The sequence below is a fragment of the Stegostoma tigrinum genome, chromosome 2 (genome assembly GCF_030684315.1).
Source record: "Stegostoma tigrinum isolate sSteTig4 chromosome 2, sSteTig4.hap1, whole genome shotgun sequence".
Taxonomy (NCBI): domain Eukaryota; kingdom Metazoa; phylum Chordata; class Chondrichthyes; order Orectolobiformes; family Stegostomatidae; genus Stegostoma; species Stegostoma tigrinum.
In genome coordinates, this window is record NC_081355.1 from 78,365,995 (window position 1) to 78,384,825 (window position 18,831).

Here is an 18,831-nt window from a genome sequence, read left to right on the forward strand (position 1 = left end):
CTTACTAGCTGGCATTTGAATAGCTATAAAACCACCCCCATGTTCTTCATGGTGTCCATTCTTCATATCTCCAGCATACTCAAAAGTGAAATTCGACATAAAAATGCCACTGCAAAATGTGATGAATTACACCTCAATGCACATCTTGTAGCCTTGAAATACCAAGAATGCAAGAAATCTCCATGCTAACAACCATGCAGTTTGATGCTGCAGCTTTTGCAACACAGATGTTTTTACAGCTCATGTATTAATGATGACTTTTGTACTTTTAAAATAACTCTACCCAAAAGACTTAATTTCTAATCTTGATACCTCTGACATTGTTCTTTTAATTGGAGTATTTTTTATTATTGTGTATCTATCTGTGACTGTCTGCTCTAAAGGAATGTTTTCGCATTAACAGCCCATGTATTGCATTTATAGAACTCCCAGTGCGCACATTGAAGTTTAATTTCAACAGAGAATATCAGTTTCAAAATCTGGTGACACAAAGATGTTATTTTTCAGGCATGCATGCGGTGTGTAATTATTCTGGCCTGTCTTTAATACTCAAGTAATATGAATTGGCAGATTCACCCAGAGGCTTTGACTGTGGCAGAGGATGGGAAGCAACACAAACTGGTGATTGAGAGTACAGTACCAATTCCTTGCTCTGAATCCAGCCAGACTAACAATGAATGTAAAGTCACAATTATGCTGAACACAGCTAATCAAGGTAAACAATTTCAGTCGACTCTTATTTCTCAGTTTCAGAATTATTGCAAAATTTTCACAAAATTACTTCACCCAGATTGTGCTGAAAATCTTTCTCATGGGCTATTTGGCCAGTTTGAAAGGAGAATCAAATGCATGTATAAGAATTATGATCCATTGCCTGGTTAAAAACATGCTCTGTCATGTCATGTTGCAAGCCAAATGTGACACAGACTACTGTATCGATTTCCTGGAGTAAATGACCTGAACAATGTTCCGTAATTCTAAAACTCACCTTCACATCCTTGGTAGCAGCAGTCAGGAAGGACATTACAAATTTTACTTAAAAAGACCATCAGCTGCATTTGGCTTAGTCTCAAGTTAGTCATTTTAGATTGCTAGGGAGTTTCTAAGTACAGTTTTGGCAGCATTGACTGCTCCAGCTGAGTTCAAATGTAAGAGCTGCAGCATGATTTCTACCCATGGTGAATAAATGTCTCAGGCAGCACAGATGTATTATTGGAGGATGAGGTGGAAGAAAATGAAACAGTGGACAGAGACTTACATCGTCCAGAGGAATTTGACATGGAAAAAGAGGCACTGGAGGCCTGATGTAATGTGCTTATATGAGAACAAAACATTGCTTCATAATTAACTGAAAGAACAATGTGTCTTGCCAGCTCTGCTTAATGAGGGAATCAGTGCCAGTGCTGTAGCACCAACTGTAGCTCACGAATAGGTTGTACCTTTCATGTTTGTAGCACTGAAGATGTCCATGGCTCTGAATTTCAACACAACTGGGTCATTACAGGCAGCATCAACCAATGCCAGTCAAGCCACACTTTATTTTTGTGTTCAGCAGGTACTAAATGCAGGCTTCAATAATGTTATTTAATGCAACATTTTCTCATGGAGGCAGCAAAGCAGGAACACAAAGTGAGTTTTGAGAAGATTTGTAGCTCAGGTTGAGGTTCTGGATGTAAGTTTGCTCGCTGAGCCGGAAGGTTCGTTTTCAGACGTTTCGTCACCATTCGTCACCAGATGGGCTCCAAATCAATGTGTAACCATCTACCACCCTCTGAGAAAAAGAACAGAAAATGACATCACCAACCCAAGGAAACTTAAACAGATAAATAGAAAGCGGGACATAACACCAGCACTTCACCGGAGGCTCACTGATGATACCTAGAATGGTGACGAAACGTCTGAAAACGAACCTTCCAGCTCAGCGAGCAAACTTACATCCAGGAACACAAAGCTTTGGTCTTCATTGGCATTACAGGTTTCCCTCTGGTGTAGAGCATAATTGACTCCATCCATGAACTTGCAGCTATATCACAAATACAGTGTGTTTATAAGAAAAATTTCAAGCAGACTGAATAAGAATGCAAATTTCCTTCCCTAAAGCAGACTAATGAGCCACAGGGATATTTGTCACAGTCAGAGATAATCTCAATAATGGCCATGAGCCTAACTTTCAATTCCATTTGTAATTGAATTGAATTTGAATTCCTCAAACTACAGTGAACATTAGCTTGGCTTCTGGTTCACTTATCCAATCACATGACCACTATGGCACCATCTTCCTGTCTAGATTGAGACTTCATCCAACCATCATCCAAAATGTTTATACACTCTAATATCCTTACCTTGAATACCTGTATGAGGACTGATACCACTTTACTGGCTATTGTCACATAAACACTAATTAAAGAATTTAGGCAACTGTCAAGTCTCAGACACTTCATTTTTCAGTTGTATAAAAGCAAGCGGTCAAAGTAAATAGCACCCTTTTCCAAACCTCCAGAGCCTGATTTACATGCTATGTTACCATTCTGGTGAATCAACTGTTAGTTAGTCTCCTTCCTTCTACACTTTGTTCACATTTTGTGTATCGTTGCATTATAGTGTAGTATGCACAACAGGCCTTATTCATAAATAATATGGAGGATCATGTTTATATTGCTTAATAGTAGCTTCAGGATCCTCTCCCTTTCTGGCTCTCCAGCAATCTTGACCATCTTCCTTTGTGCATTCCAAGTTACGTCGTTAAATAAACAGTGTGCAGATAAGACCATATTAATTCACTGTTCTCGGATCATGTCAAGAACACTTTATTGTCAACTAGCTGACTTAGAAATCCATCTAGTTCATGTCGCCGCTAATATTTTACATTATTCACTTAGAGTTAATGTTATCCTAGTCCCCTATCGCCTTGTATGATCATCTCATAGGTTTCTTATTTACCTTCATACCCTGTTGCAGCATGACTGGTTCTGGTTATACAGGTCAGTTCATTTGTTACTCATTAATTCTCCACAACGTCCAACAATTGATGCTGCGACAAGGTGTTACTCTAGCAACTACAACTTGGATGCCAAAGCCTGCTGGTTATATTCTCAAAGTGCTTAAGATGTTTAACCTTGAAAAGCTTTTGCCTTGGGGTTCACTGTCTGTTGATTAGATCACAGCCATCTAGTGTATGCTTCAATTTGTTGCCTAGTTTCAACATTACAGTGCTTGACAGGCTGATGGGGGAATGGACATGTTGTCATCCTGGGAGAGGATGTTTTGTAGATTTCCTATGATACACCTTGACTTGGTTTGTTTTTGAATTCTGTTTCTCTTTCTAATAATTGTTTCCAAACAAAGCGTGACAGATGGTAAGCCCCTAAATCTATTTTCTATCATCTGTGGAAACTGGAGGAGAGATTGAAATCCAGGATTGAACGCCAGTAGTTGTCATTAAAGCTGTCAGAGCTGCCACCAAAGGCTGTATTATGAAGAGGTTATGATAGTCTGGTGCAATGAGAGTGGCCTGTCTCCATATGTACCATGGTTGACTGCTTTAATTTTGCTTCTTTCCAAATGACCCGTACAAGTTGGAACTGGTGCCCTCTACATGGTCTAACAGACATTTAAATGCACTGAGAAAGGGAAGTGGACAGCCTTTAGCCTTTAGCCTTCTATTGGCTGGCAACCAGAAGTGGAATGCAGACTCATTGCAGACCAAAATTGCTGGGCTGTCGAATCTCTCCACTGTTGCTCCTGTGTAATTTTGTTCGGCGAAATCTCCCAGTACAGACCCCTCTAACTTAGCTGCTAAACCATATGGTTGGCAAATTTCCTCCCTCCTGCCTGCTCAATTCTCACCCTGAGATAGAAATCAACTTTGTAACCTGATATTTCCTTACGATAACTGGTGCTCATTTATACATTTTATCTGGTGAAGTAAATTATTAGGGGTCTTGAGACCATAATGTTCTAAACCTATTATCAAACTTTGATTTGTAATGTCCATCCCTCCAGTGTTGCGAGTTCACATCCTCACCAATACAAGACCATTTCCTCCAAACATAGAGATTTCTCTGCATGTTTCATTTATAATGCAAACAAAACTGGAAAACACGTCGCATAAAATGTTTAATTTAATTCTCATTCATACCTAGATGAACAAAATGTTGGATATTCAGCGTCAAATCTTGCCCTTTCTTCATGTCATGTGGACCTACTCCAAGCACCTTGCAATCGAGGTGCATGTTCCCGATCATCTGTTTACTATACAGCAGTGACTGATTTTGCGCAGGATGGTGACTGCGTGACTGAAATTACATCATGGCCCATAGCTACTGACAACTTCTTATGGAACAGTTACATCCCAGAACCAGTTCAGGTTGTAAAAACTGTATTTTGCCGATGGTATATTAACCATGTGAGATATGGAAGGATGAATTTCTGCAGGAGAAGGAATTTGAATGGCCTGTCTTTCACTGTCAACTACCAATTGCTCTAGTGATTAATTAAGAAAGTCCTTGCAGAAATTCACCTCCATGTATATATTAAGATGTACTTTTGTAATTTTATTTATAGTTGTATTCATATATCATGTTGAGCCACTAAAGGACTAATGTTCTTCAAATTAAAAGAGAATGCAAGTAAATGTTTTTGGAGGGTCTACTGAGATTTTAAATATGAATTAAAGAGAGATTGGATTCATTTTTTAAAAATTGGCAGTCGTTCTTCCAAAACATGCTGAAGCTAATACAAGGATAGTATGAAAGATGCCTCTTCACTAAATTCATACATATAGTCATAGTGATTTAGATACACCAGAGACAGAATAAGTGTGCTCATGTTTTATTCTGATTAATTTTGCATTGTACTATAAATGCTCATGATTGTCAGTTGTCAATGATGCAACCAGATTGAATAACAAACTGTATTTACAAAAGGGATGTCAATAACATGGGCAAACTTCAAAAGTAGGAGATAAGGTGAAGCAATTAAAAAAAAGTTTAGTCCTTGTTAGAGTCATATTGTTCTGCAGAAAACACAATCAGAAGTGTTTAAAATTTTGCTGTTGTCTCTTATGGCAATTTGAGACGTCTTTCATGAATTTTTGGAGATGATGTAACAGTTTTCACTGGTTAAAATAAAATCAGGCCGAGAGGGAAATAACTCTTCCACTGAGCTGAAGTTGATGTAAGTGTTGATTTCAAAATTTGAAGTTTGTCCATGTGTGCATAAAGAATTTTGGTTCAATGCCGTACGCCTAAATACTGGTCTTCCAAAATATAAAATGTTACATTAGTGGACTGGGCTGCCCAAGTACATTCTCCAAAGCTAGATGTGCTAAGCCATCAATTGTTTAGTAAATTGTCTAATTTGTTTATACGGAAGCACGGAATGTGTTTATGCAGGAACATTTTAATTGGCCTGGTTTCTCCTGGTGTGGCTGACAAAATTTTGCACAGAGAATGTTTCCCATTAAGAAGAGAAAGTAATTGGCATTTCCAATGTTGGCAATCAAATATGAAAACTAAATATAATGAAATCAACACGCTGGCTTGTGAATGCAAGAATGATATAAAGGTAGTGATCTATCTAGTATGCTATGAATCACTTAGGATCAAGTTTCAAAAATCTCTGAATGCGTAACCTGGGTTTTCCAGATGCTGTCTTTTTTTTTGTAAAGAATGCTTACGGTCTAGATGGATATATGTCACCTGGGCATTTACTTAAAAATCTACCACCATTCAGTAATTGAGGAATTAAATGATTTGCAATAACCAAAAATGTTGTGTAAGTTTTACTTTTTATCTTATAATTTTATCAAATAGTACAAAAAATCATTGTACACACCTCTACAGAATACTGGTATGGTGTCAATTAAATTTCAATTTATGAATCAAGAATGCAATTCAGCAAATCTGTATTTGACAGAGAAATAATGTATTGGGCAACACTGCTTTAGAGTTGAGATAGTAGGAACTGTCGATGCTGGAATCAGAGCTAACACAGTGCGGAGCTGGGGGAACACAGAAGGCCAAACAGCATCAGAGGAGCAGGAAAATCGACATTTTGGGACGGAATGCTTTGTCAATTTCCCTACTCCTCTGATGCTGCCTGGCCTGCTATGTTCTTCCAGCTCCACACTGTGTTAGCTCTGAATCCAGCATCAGCAGTTCCTACTGTCTATGAGTGAGTTATAACCCCAAAGTGAAACCATTCCTGATGGAGGGTCCCAACCTGAAGTGTCAATTTTCCTACTCTGATGCTGCCTGGCCTACTGTTTTAGAGTATTTTTGTTGAGCCTGTTAAATTGAACTTGCTTGAAGTTATTTTCAATTAATATATTGAATATCCCAAATGAAAGTGTAACACTGATGTTAACCAAATTAGTTTGGCAAATACATGTGTAAAAGTAGTCAGTAAGGGGGTTTTGTATGAACAGGTTGATATACTGACTGTTACTGCTGCGTACTGAAAATTCACACGTAGATTTAATACCATTTTTACACAACAAGTTATTTTAAAAAGAAACCACAGCCTGATGGGCATAGTGAATATAATATTGATTGATCTTATTGTCATGGGTACCGAAAAACAATGAAAAGCGACATAGGCAGATCACAGCAAGCCAAGGATGTACAGATCAAAAAAGACTTAGAAGCATACAGGTTATATTGCAGGTGACATTATTTGAGGCAAGAGTTATAGCTTGAGTCAAGTCCATAGTTTTTAACATGTGAAAAGATGTTAACATAAAAATGGTACCACTTCAAATCAACGCTGCAGTATTAATATCTTCTTTAAAACTGAACACTGGAAATTAACTGTGCACTTTATATTCAGTGAAGATAATGAATATTCAGTAGCAATTGTAAGGTAATAATTTCAGTGAGAAATACAGCTGACTTTGCAAACCAGAATACTATAGGTCAATCAGTTTGTAATGAATACATAGCCCTGAAATGGGATTATGGTATTCAAATTACCTGTATGTAATCAATTATTTGTCTTAAGCATGATTTACAGTTTGAGGAGATTCTTTTACCTTGCTAGCAGGCATATGAGTGAGCACCAATGGTATGTGGACTCTGTATGATAGAAACATGTTCAAGTTGACACAGAAGAAATTATAACTAGCATAATTATTTGCAAATATTGCCAGAGCTGGTTTCTAGAATATATGATTCAATGCATCAGTTCTATAGATGCTGACTGATACAATGTGTTGGCAGCACATTATATTGTTTATTCCACATTTAAAACATTGGTCTTGATATCATGTGCTCAGCCCAAAAACCATTTCAGAAGATTTGTCTGTGACATTTTAACACCTCAGTATAATTTTACTTCCAGTCTTGCCATCAAGTTTGCAGTAGCAGAGGTTGTGCAGACCCGCCAACACAAAATAAAGCTGGTCAAATGCTGAAACGCCCAAATACTACTGTTGGTACACCTACATGAGATGGACGGCAGCTCATCTACCCTAGGGCAATTAAGAATGGACAAAATAAATGTCAGCCTAGCCGTCGATGCTTACATCCCAGGATATGGCATTCATGTGGCTTTGTGACATTTGGTTGAATTTTTCGTGAAAATCATCATCTTGGTTTGAAACAAGGAATCCTTTATCTCCTAACAGACAACTTAGCTGCTCAGCTTTACACTGCTTCAGGGCCAAAGAGGTTGGATAGTTTGGACTGATGAAGGATGAAAGTATAAAGGCTGTTTCCCGAGACTCTGCCTTACTTTGTGATATCTTTGTGGACATTGAGAGAGAAGCGGTCCTTGAAGTTGATGTGAAACACTCATTTTTGATGAGAGATGCTAGGATTACCATGAATCTGTGTTCAGCCATGCCTGCAACTGCGGGAAATGAGATAGAGATATATCCCCAAATACCAACTTATTTTGACTTGCCTCATCACTGATATGACAAATATGCAACAGTGACCTACGTTATACCTTGTTGTATACCCAGCTGGAAGTTCCTGATTATTTCTCCCAAGTGTGAGTGGAAGACCAAGATGGAAAGGAGTTGTGCATGATATTCACTTTCAAAGTCACAAAAAGGTGTGTGGCCAAAAAGTTCAGCTGGGATTGGGCCATCTTCGAGAAGAGGTATAAATATTTGGTACCACATGATGCAACAACTTCAGCTTCCAAGAGAACTGCACTTCTGACAGGCCTGGGAAGGTGGGCAGCTACATTTATATGTGTATGGATGAGACTTCAGTGAAGCTCTGTCCCTTTTGTAGCTGTTCTCCCTGCTCATCACCTGCAGGTTTCATAGGCTGTAGTTGGTGATTTTAATCCCTTGATAAGGTCCAAACTAAGATCCATTTAGATCAGATTCTCAAAACTTCTGAAATGCAGAAACTAACTTTTTTTACCACAAGCATCATGAACAAAATCTTTCCCAGTAGTAAGCTCAGAAAAGTAATTAGGCGAGCTGAATGTGAAATGCTAATTTACTTGAATATTGCATGCATTCTTATTTCTCTTTTATGTAGCATGCTGAATTAAATCTACTTATTCAAACTCATCTGTATTGTATATCGTTTTGTGACCTCTGTGTCAAACTTTGTTTAAGAGAGCTTTTGTGAAACACCTTGACGTTATGGACTTTATGGATGATAGTATAAGGTAGGGGTGGAGGTCAGATAGACCTTAGGATTAAGGTAAAAGTTCGGCACAATGTCGTCTGCCAAAGGGCCTGTACTGTACTGTTCTATGTTTCTCTACCGTAGATGCTATATACGAGTAGTTGTTTATTCTGATGGAGAGTTATTTGAAGCTCAAGAAATCTGCAGATGTACCATTAAGTTTTGACAAAGGAATGAATTATCACCAGGGTCATGAACAGAAATCACAGGCTTAATTCAGTTCCCAATTATGCAGTGCCTTGATTTTAAAATTCACTTTTATTTTTAATTTTCATTTTTAAATTGTTTTCAAATGCCTGTATGGCCTCCTCCTGTACTATTTTTGTAATCCTCTCTAGGCCCACAACCCTCCAAGATATCTCTGCTTATCTAACTCCAGCCTGTAGCACATCCCTGATTTATGTTGTACCATTGTTGTTGAACTTTTCTTCAGTTGCTTAGTATCTAAGCTCTAGAGTTCCCTCTCCACACCTCTCTACCTCACTTTCCTCCTTTAAAATACTCCTTAAAACCTACCACTTTGACCAAGCCTTTAATCGATGACCCTAATATCTCATGAGGCTTAGTGTTCTGCTTAGTTTCATTCATGCTCATATGAAGTGCTTTGTGATGATTTATTCTGCTAAAGGTGCTATACAAGTATAAGGTGTTAACAATGTCAACCGTGGTTTAGTAGTTATTACTGTCACATTCCTAAATATGACAGTTGTGGGTTCAAGTCATCCCTGAGGCATGGGGACAAAAACAGTTTAGATTGGCACTCCACTGAAGTGCTAAGTGCGTGCTACAGTGTTGGAGGCGATGCTTCTTCAGATGAAATATTAAAAAATGTGCTGGTCTCCTCTCCTGGACATGAGTACCACAGCATTATTCTGAAAAACACAGGGCAGTGACATGGCCAATACTTATTACTCTATCAACATCAGTGAAATGAAACTGATTTCTTGATCATTATCCTATTTCTCCTTCTTCTGGAATAAATTTTTGTGTGGATTTGAAAATAAGAGTGGCTGAAGGAACCAAATAAATGAGAGGTCCTAGAAGCTGAGTGTATCCACTTGTCATAGACATTGTGCACTTAGGAGGCAGTGAGGAAGAGCTGCTGAGAGAGGGAGCATGATCTGCATCTGAACAGTAATGCACCCTGCCAGAGAGAGAGCCTGGCAGAGAATAATGTGAGAGTGGGCGAAAGAGTGCGAAAGAAAACAGAAGCCCCTGCCTGCATACAGATGAAGGAACCCTGTAGTGCATTTCCATGAACAGCAATATCTTCGTGGGTTAATCCATTTATTCATCAGTGACTGAATAAAGCTCATTCAAAGCATCTTCCAAACCTGTAGCCCCTCCCACCAACTGGAAGGACAAAGGCAGAAAAAGTATTGAACACTACAACCTGCAAGTTCCTCTCCAACCCACACACTATCCTCATTTGGAGCTATATTGCTACTGCTTCACTGTCATGAAATCACACTTTGGAACTCCCCACCAAGAAACACTGAGCATATGTCTGCTTTGGTTCCAAAGACATCTCAGCCCCTTGAAGGCAGTCAAGGAAGGATAACAATGTCTGGCTTTGTCAATGCTGCTATATCAATCAAAGATATTGTACTGATCTAGCAACATGGCAGAGCCATCAGCTTCAGAGCCAATATTGGATTTCCCAGTGTGGTAGAGTGCACACATATAGCTGTCAAAGCATCCATTTCGCCATCATCAACAAAAAAGAACAGCATTTCTCCAGTAATAATGGGAACTGTAGATGCTAGAGAATCCAAGATAACAAAAGTGTGAAGCTGGATGAACACAGCAGGCCAAGCAGCATCTCAGGAGCACAAAAGCTGACGTTTCGGGCCTAGACCCTTCATCAGAGCTCTGACGAAGGGTCTAGGCCTGAAACGTCAGCTTTTGTGCTCCTGAGATGCTGCTTGGCCTGCTGTGTTCATCCAGCTTCACGTTTTGTTATCCAGTATTTCTCCAGTACACTGCTGACTTGTGACCACCACTAACATGTCTTGCAGCTGTGCTTGGCAAACAAAGCAAGCATTACACAGGCACTCTGATTTTCCTCAGCTTTTCTGTCTAGTTGCTTGTCTTAAAGTTTTAGATTCTTGGTGACAAAGGATATGGCCTCGGAAATGTGAGAAATGAGATGAAAATCTTGGGTAGGGCAACCTGATCAGTCTATAAGTTACATGAAGATATGATTCAGATGCCTGGATCAATCTGATGTACCTGTTAATTTGCCTAAGTTAGAGTCTTGTAGATCATGGTGTCTGCTGTGATTTATAAAACTTGATGTTGCAAAGGACGAAGGCATTGACCAATGATAGAGTAAATTGTGAGAGCTCCTCTGATATGGAGAATGTGGAAGAAGCTGATGATCAGTCAATACAGCAGGCAGCAGACAAGGACCAATCTTCTGGAGGTTGACTGACCCTTACTACCTCATCGTTACAATATTATAAAGGTCCGTCATCTTGATGCACTTAACATTTCCTTTGTTGAAAATTTCCTGATGTTGTGTCCGCATAATCAGCAGAAGCAGAAGGAGGCCATTTGTCATTGAATAAATTCATGGCTGAATTGTTTGTGTTCTTAACTCCACTTTCCTCCCTGCCCTGTTGACCTTGTTATAGATCAAAACCCTGCCTACTTTGTCTCAAAAATTTGCTTCGAATATTTTCCATGACCCAACAACCACTGTTTACTGTGGATGAGAAATCCAAAGGTTGATAACCAACAGAGAAGAAATTATTTTTCTTTTTATTGTTAAGCAAGAGCCCACTTGATATTCAATTTTGCTTCCTAATTCTAGAAACTCTCCAGGAGAAACATCATCTCAGCCTTTACTCTGTTGACACAGATTGGAATCTTATGTTTCAAAAAGATCACCATGCTTACTTTTAAAACTAAACAAACTGCTCAATCTTTCCTCAAATATTATCCCAGGAATCAGTCCATTGAATGTTTCCTGAACTGCTTCCAATGCAAGTATATCCTTCGATAAGGAGGGAGATTGCAATTGTCCATAGTGCTTCAGGTGCTGTCTCATCAATGACCAAAGACTTATCTATTATTTTGCTGCACCTCCTTGCATTAAAAATGTGGACAATTCATGCATCAGATGTGTGATGATCTATCACAAGCAGCATTTGAGGTGAGCCAAGTACTCCTGACGTGGCAGAGGGCTGCCAGTAAGGAAGGAAGGAAGGAGATGCATGAGCATTACAAAGTTAAACAGATACAAGAATAATTCCTTAACAATGTGTCAAATCATGAACCCCAAATGTAGCTGGTTGGTTTTCTTAATTCTCTTTCCCATGCTCCTGTATGATGCTTGTCCTTCACTGCTAGCTGCTACGTAGAAAAGCTGTGGAGCTTACTGTCCTGTATATTTACGTGACCTTAGTGATCAACCCTTAGTCATCTGAGGCCCCGAAGGCCTTGGCATCCTGACGGGTTCCTGCAAAAATTCGGGAGTTCCGTTAACACTGTGATTGCTTAATAATAGCAGAGGAACCGTTGCCCAGATGTGGAACACCCAGGGAACAGTCCCAAGGACAGAATGTAGCCAATTCTCCTCCCTTCTATGGCACACTGGTACCCTGCAGGCTCCCCCCCTCACCACCCTACTGACCTGGGTAGTCTGAGGACTAGGTACACACACCTCTCTTTCTTTGCCAGTGCTGCATAGGGCGCATGGACAAAGTGAAGGCATATCAGCCTCTGTAAGTCTCCAGCATCCACTAACTCCTTTGCTGCAAGTAGCTTTCTGTGTATGAGTTGTTAGTCTCTTCATGGAGGAGGCCCTACATGCAGGCGAGAGAAAAGATAGCAGCCCCCATGAGCTGAACTGTCTCCTCCAATGTTGGCCTGACCTTTTCTTTGGCATTGTGAGCTTTCTTCTTCCCCATAAGAATAAATGTTGCTTTCCTGAGTAAGATGGACACAGGGGCCAAATGCCCATTCAAATACTTAACATGTGACCACTTTGAAACTGCCACCAGTGACAGATAAATGCCCATTGAGTGAAACGTAGTTATTCTTCTTACTGAATCTACTGCAGCATGAGTATTCACTGTCAACCAACTTCACCATCACCAGTGCCAATTGCCAGCCCCTAAATGAAGTGCCAACTACACATATTGGTAAAATGAGCAAGGATATTCATGCAATTGCAACACAGCTGCCAGTTCCTTTGGACAATCCTACAGCTAGTGGCCTGGACTGCATTCTTCATTTTGGCTAGCTTGGTCAGTCAGCCCTTCTTCACCTGTGCCTATTAAAGTGAACTACCCACCCTGTCAGGGGATCCCAGGGAGAAACTGCACTGTTATCTGTGAGCCACCCAAGGTGTGAATCTGAGGGATTCAAGAGTTAGGAAGAGCAGACAAGAAAGTGGGGTAGAAACCCAATATCAGCCATGATTGTATTAAGTAGTGGTGCAGGCTTGATAACCTGTATAGCCTACTCCAGCTCCTGTGTCCTGTCATTGCATGCATATGTCACCGAATAACATGGTCATTTATTATTAATTGCAACAACTGAAGGACAGGTTGTTGTTGAGCCCTTCCCACCCCAGCCTCACCATCCCTGTCTATTCTTCTGGCAATTGATGGAGCAATTGACTCAAGATTGTTTACAGTCAGTGAATCATCTTGTGAGGGGCAGCAACAGTGGCAACAGCAGTTGTTGCAAATCTCAGCAGTGGGACTTCAGACTTTCATCACCATGACGGTAATGTTAGATGTAAGGCTGATTGTATGCTGCACCACAATATGCTATTTTATTTGTAATTGTTTCAATCCTATTGGTGTATTTTTGGGTTTTTTTTAAAAAAAAGCTAAGTAGCCCACTATTTCCACGTCGAATGTATTTGTTGACTTCTCTTCCAATTATTTGTTTTTAAAAATTTGTTTTTGATCCAGTTTCTGCAGAATCTCTTTGGGTATTGCTAAATGTGAAACCTGGTAATCGCCAATGCAGTTGGGCAACGTTTGTGTTTTAATTATATTGAAAATGTTCTTGTTACTTTTAAGAGTTGAAAGAGTTTACTAATACAACAGGAAATAATTGTGGCACTGAAAAATGGTGTAAGCAAATTTGATTTAATATAATGAAATAACTTTAAAAATCTATACAAACCCATTTACTTGTGTTATCAGCATAAAGGAGTCACATTCTTGATAAGTCTTTAAATATTAAACATTATACTTAAGTGCTGCATTTTATATTATTTTAAAATCAAATATTAAATCTTTTATTGTTAATACATTAGAATTTAATTTTTAGAAAAATCTCTACATGAAGAACTTCTTTGAAGGTTCTGAGCAGCTCCAATTAGTGTAAAATTACTATAGTGGTTAGTTTGAACCGAGGCCAACTTCACATGCAATATTACTCCATTACATTAAAGCAAAAGATCATGGAAACTTGATTTGTCTGGAAATTCCTTGATCTTTTGTGCTGACTTGGCCAAATTTGAACAAATTACATCTGAAATAGTTTAGTCCAACTTCTAATTGTCTTATTTTAGTTTACAAATTTACTGTGCATATGTTTGTACACTTCAATCTGATGCACCCAGTGACTAGCTGCAAAACGAGGGAGTAGGTGTGGGAAACTTTGTTCTCTTGTTACATGTGGCCTTTGACCCATGTTATAACTTAATATAGCTCCTTGCTGGGTGTGCCGGATTGAACTATTAGAGGCTCTTCTACCAAATGACACAGTTGGTTTTTCTCTCCCTTGAAATTTAGATAAGAGTGCAAGATGTCCCCACTGCCTATTGTTACTCATATACAGATCCACATCTGATCACATTTGATGGCAGGTAATTTGCAATTATCTTTGTCATTTAAATTGCTTGTTGTCTATTCTCAACTTGTGTTGCTCAATTTTCAAGTTGCCTCAGAGAACATATATTATCACAACAGGAATTGGTGGCTACCCTGTCATCTTGTGCAAATGATACTCAATAGGAGAGCAGAATGGGGTACACGTGCTGGGTAATTTAGCTCCACAAAACTGATAGATTTTGTTCTCTGGGAGACTGAGTAGCTAACAAATCTGAAACAGGAACCCAAGCAGAATGGGGTACACGTGCTGGGTAATTTAGCTCCACAAAACTGATAGATTTTGTTCTCTGGGAGACTGAGTAGCTAACAAATCTGAAACAGGAACCCAAGCAGAATGGGGTACACGTGCTGGGTAATTTAGCTCCACAAAACTGATAGATTTTGTTCTCTGGGAGACTGAGTAGCTAACAAATCTGAAACAGGAACCCAAGCAGAATGGGGTACACGTGCTGGGTAATTTAGCTCCACAAAACTGATAGATTTTGTTCTCTGGGAGACTGAGTAGCTAACAAATCTGAAACAGGAACCCAACCCTGCCTTGATCTCACACACTTCCAGTTTGAATTGAAGCAAGCTGAAGCAAAGGCAAACAATTCACTCTAAGGGACATGTGAGCCTTTGAAATGTTTTAACAGGGTCATGTCCTGCCATTTTAACAGCAATTCTGTTTTTAACCTTGGTCAACATAAATTCCAAAGGCCTCGGTTAGCTCAACCTGTAAATAAAGGCAAGAAAATGTGACATATCAGGTAAATAGCTTTGCAGCGTGCCTTTGTGTTTGGAGGAACAGGAAGTTTCCCTTCAGACTCTACAAGGTTGTCTCTGAATACTGCAGAGTCCCCTATATCCTACTGACACGATTTGAGCTTCCTCACCCATCCTTTGCTTAACCACTGTCTTCCTCTTTCCCCAGGGCGTACATACAATCATTTCTCCCACCCACATATCTTATCTTTCCCTTGACCCCCACATTAATTTTTCTGTCCTTGCTGCTTCACTGCAGTCTGCTTTTCTGCTGTACATGGTTTGAAACTGCTAAATCAGGTTGGTGCTTATGCAGAAAATAAGACCATAAGATGTCGGAGCATCAGTAGGCTATTCGGCCTATCGAGTTTATTCTGCTAATCACTGTATCGTGTCTGATTTGATAACCTGCATCTCAACCACCTGCCTTTTTCCATAACCCTTGACTCTAATAATAATTTTAAAATCTATCCATCTCAGACCTTGCCTCAACAGCCCTCTGTGATAAAGAATCACAAATTTATTATCTTCTAAGAAAGGAAATTCCTCGTCATCTCTGTCTTAAATTGGTGATGTGTAATCTGATATGCTTTTTGGTCCTAGATTCTCCCACTAGAAGAAATAACATTTTCTCCATCTACCCCGTCACCTTCCCCCCCCACTCCTAAATCTTAGATTTTCAGTAAAGTCACTTCTCATTCTTCTAAACTCCAATGAGTACAGGCCTACTGGCTCCACCTCTTTTCATGAGAAAATGCTTGTATATTTGTGATCAAAACAGTGAACCTTCTCTTGACTACCTCCAATGCCAGAATGACTTTACTTGGAAAAGGGGCCCAAAACTATTCTCAGTATTCCAGGTGTGATTTGGCTTCTATTTAGTTTTATCAAACCTCCCTATTTTCGTACTCTACATAGAGCATAGAACAGTACAGCACAATAAAGGCCCTTCAGCCCACAATACTGTGCTAAACTTTTACCCTAATCCTAAGGTCTGTCTAACCTCCACCACTACATTATACTGTCATCCATATGCCTATCTAATAGCCGCTTAAATGCCCTAATGAGGCTGACTTCACTACCCTCTCTGGCAATGCATTCCACGTCCCGACCACTCTGAGTAAAGAAACTACCTCTGACATCTACCCTGTATCTACCTCCACTCACGTTAAAACTATGCCTCCTCATAATAGCCACTTCCACCCTAGGAAAAGGTCTCTGGCTGTCCGTTCTATCTATACTTCTGATCATTTTGTACACATCTATTGCGTCACCTTTCTAAAGAGAAAAGTCTGAGTGTTCTCACCCTTTCCTCATAAGACCTTCCCTCCATTCCAGGCAACATCCTGGTAAATCTCCTCTGCACCTTTTCCAACACTTACACATCTTTCGTGTAATGAGGCGACGAGAACTGGACACAATACTCCAGGTGTGGCTAAGCCAGGGTTTTATATAGCTGGAGCATAACTTCACGGCTCTTGAACTCAATCCCTCTATTAATGAAAGCTAACACACCATACGCCTTCTTAACAACTCTATCCACCTGGGTGGTAGCTTTCAGGGAACAGTGAACATGAACCCTGAGATCCCTCTGCTCGTCCACACTGCCAAGAATCTTTCCGTTCACCCTGTATTCTGCTTTCAAACTTGATCTTCCAAAATGTACTCCTTTGCTTTTGAAATAAAGGCCAACATTCTATTTGTACTCCTTGTTAGATGTTGAACTTGTATGCTAGCTTTTAGTGGTTTGCATACAAAGACCACGCCCACCCTGCTATAGCTCTCTGCAGTCTTTTGCCATTTAACTAATATTCAATTCCTCATCCTACAAGCCAAAGTGCATTACTATACATTTCACTACATTATCTTCACTCTGCCAGGTTTTTGCTCACTGTCATAACCTGCCTATATTTTGCTCTAGATTCTTGCGTTATCCTTAATACCTTCCTTATCACCTCTTTTTTTTGAAGTATCCACAAATGTTGCTACAGTTCCCTCATCTGGTTGTCAATCTGTGCTGTTGATGGGGTGAATGCAGGCTACGGACGAATTGTGGGGGACCTTGGTGTTTAGAAAATCTTAAGGAAAATGCAAGAAGATGGAGAAACCCCTACTCCTGCATCCTCTTTTTGACGCAGTGGTAGTATCTTTAGCCCTGGACTGGGAGTTCTGGGTTCAAGGCGGACTAGCTCCAGAGGTGTGTCATAACATCTCTGAACAGGTTGATTAGGAAAATAGTTACATCTCTTACAATAGGTGATAATAATCAGAACAAATAATACTGACCTCTAATTTTACTTCTGTTTTGATTTTCTGCTCCTCTCTTCAAATAAAAAATGTCCTATTCCATGCCATTCTCCATTAAACAACAAAGAGGCCAACAAAAAAGGAATAATTTAGTACCACATCATGTAGTGATCGTAAAGACAAAATGTGCAAATTATTCTAAAATGTGGGCCATTACTGAAAGGTGGTGTTTGCTCTCTATTTCACTGTTCATTCCTCATATTGAATTTCCACTAACTAATGATTTAAGTGATTGTTACAGATTTTGTGATGCCACTGAAATTGTTTGCCTCCTCAACTGAAACAAATTGATAAATAATTCTAGCAGTTATGGAGTACTGATGCTGTGCTGTGTTGGGAGTGCTGTCTTTGGATGCGAAATTAAACTCTGGTGACTTGGCAGGTTGCAATAATAGATCCCATTGCAGAATTTGAAGAAGGTCATGATCATTTTCTTGGTGTCATAAAAAGTTACTTATAAACTATTACCTTTTCTTCAAGATTTTATTGTAAACTTCCTTAAGTTGCTATAAAGCATTTCAAATAAATTGTTTTAATTGCCACAAATTCTTTGACTGTGAAACCATACTGAAAGAGAGTTAAGTGTGCCTTATAAAATGTAACATTTGATTAAATTAACTTGTAATAGTCCTAAATATGCTATACAGTATGTATATAACTGTATTTCTGGTTTATTGAATAGATCCTGTCAAAATATTCCTATAACTATAAAATATTGCTATGACTATAATTTTCGTTTAGCTAATCTCATTTATTAAATTTGCAATATACCAAATTCTGTTGCTGTTGTTTCTATTAACTGCAGCATATGTTCTTTACATTCCTAGACGTTACGATAATTATAAAACTGGAACCTTTATACTGTACAAGAGTACTGCCCGAGACTTTGAGGTGCATGTCCGTCAGTGGGACTGTGGGAGTTCCCATTGCCCAGCTTCCTGCAATTGTGGATTTGTAGCTAAAGAAGGAGGAGACATTATTTCTTTAGACATGTGTAATGGACAACTGCATGAAACCAGACCACATTTATCTGTGAAAAGTCGAGACATTACTGGTAACAATGTTAAAATCACTAAATCTTACCAAGGAAAGAAAATAACGGTAAGTATATTTCCTTTTGTACTTTTTACATTTGTACAGTCTCATGTTCAATGAAGTTACAGTCAAGAAAAGCTCTAAAGAAGGGTCACTGGACCTGAAATAATAATTCTGCTTTCTCTCCACAGAAGCTGCCAGATCTGAGTTTTTCCAAAATTAAGGTTTTTTTTTGTTTG

General features: G+C 39.2%; 1 protein-coding gene across 5 annotated transcripts in view; it reads left to right on the forward strand.

Annotated features, from left to right (window-relative positions):
• Positions 1-18,831, forward strand: part of vwde (von Willebrand factor D and EGF domains) — a 221,177-nt gene that overhangs the window by 108,832 nt on the left and 93,514 nt on the right. For all 5 annotated transcript variants that reach the window (XM_048562926.2, XM_048562945.2, XM_059654906.1 and 2 more), the window contains exons 7-10: positions 571-715; positions 4,143-4,366; positions 14,408-14,481; positions 18,385-18,658. In XM_048562926.2, coding sequence (XP_048418883.2) covers positions 571-715; positions 4,143-4,366; positions 14,408-14,481; positions 18,385-18,658 — 717 coding nt within the window. The remainder of the gene's footprint in view (positions 1-570; positions 716-4,142; positions 4,367-14,407; positions 14,482-18,384; positions 18,659-18,831) is intronic.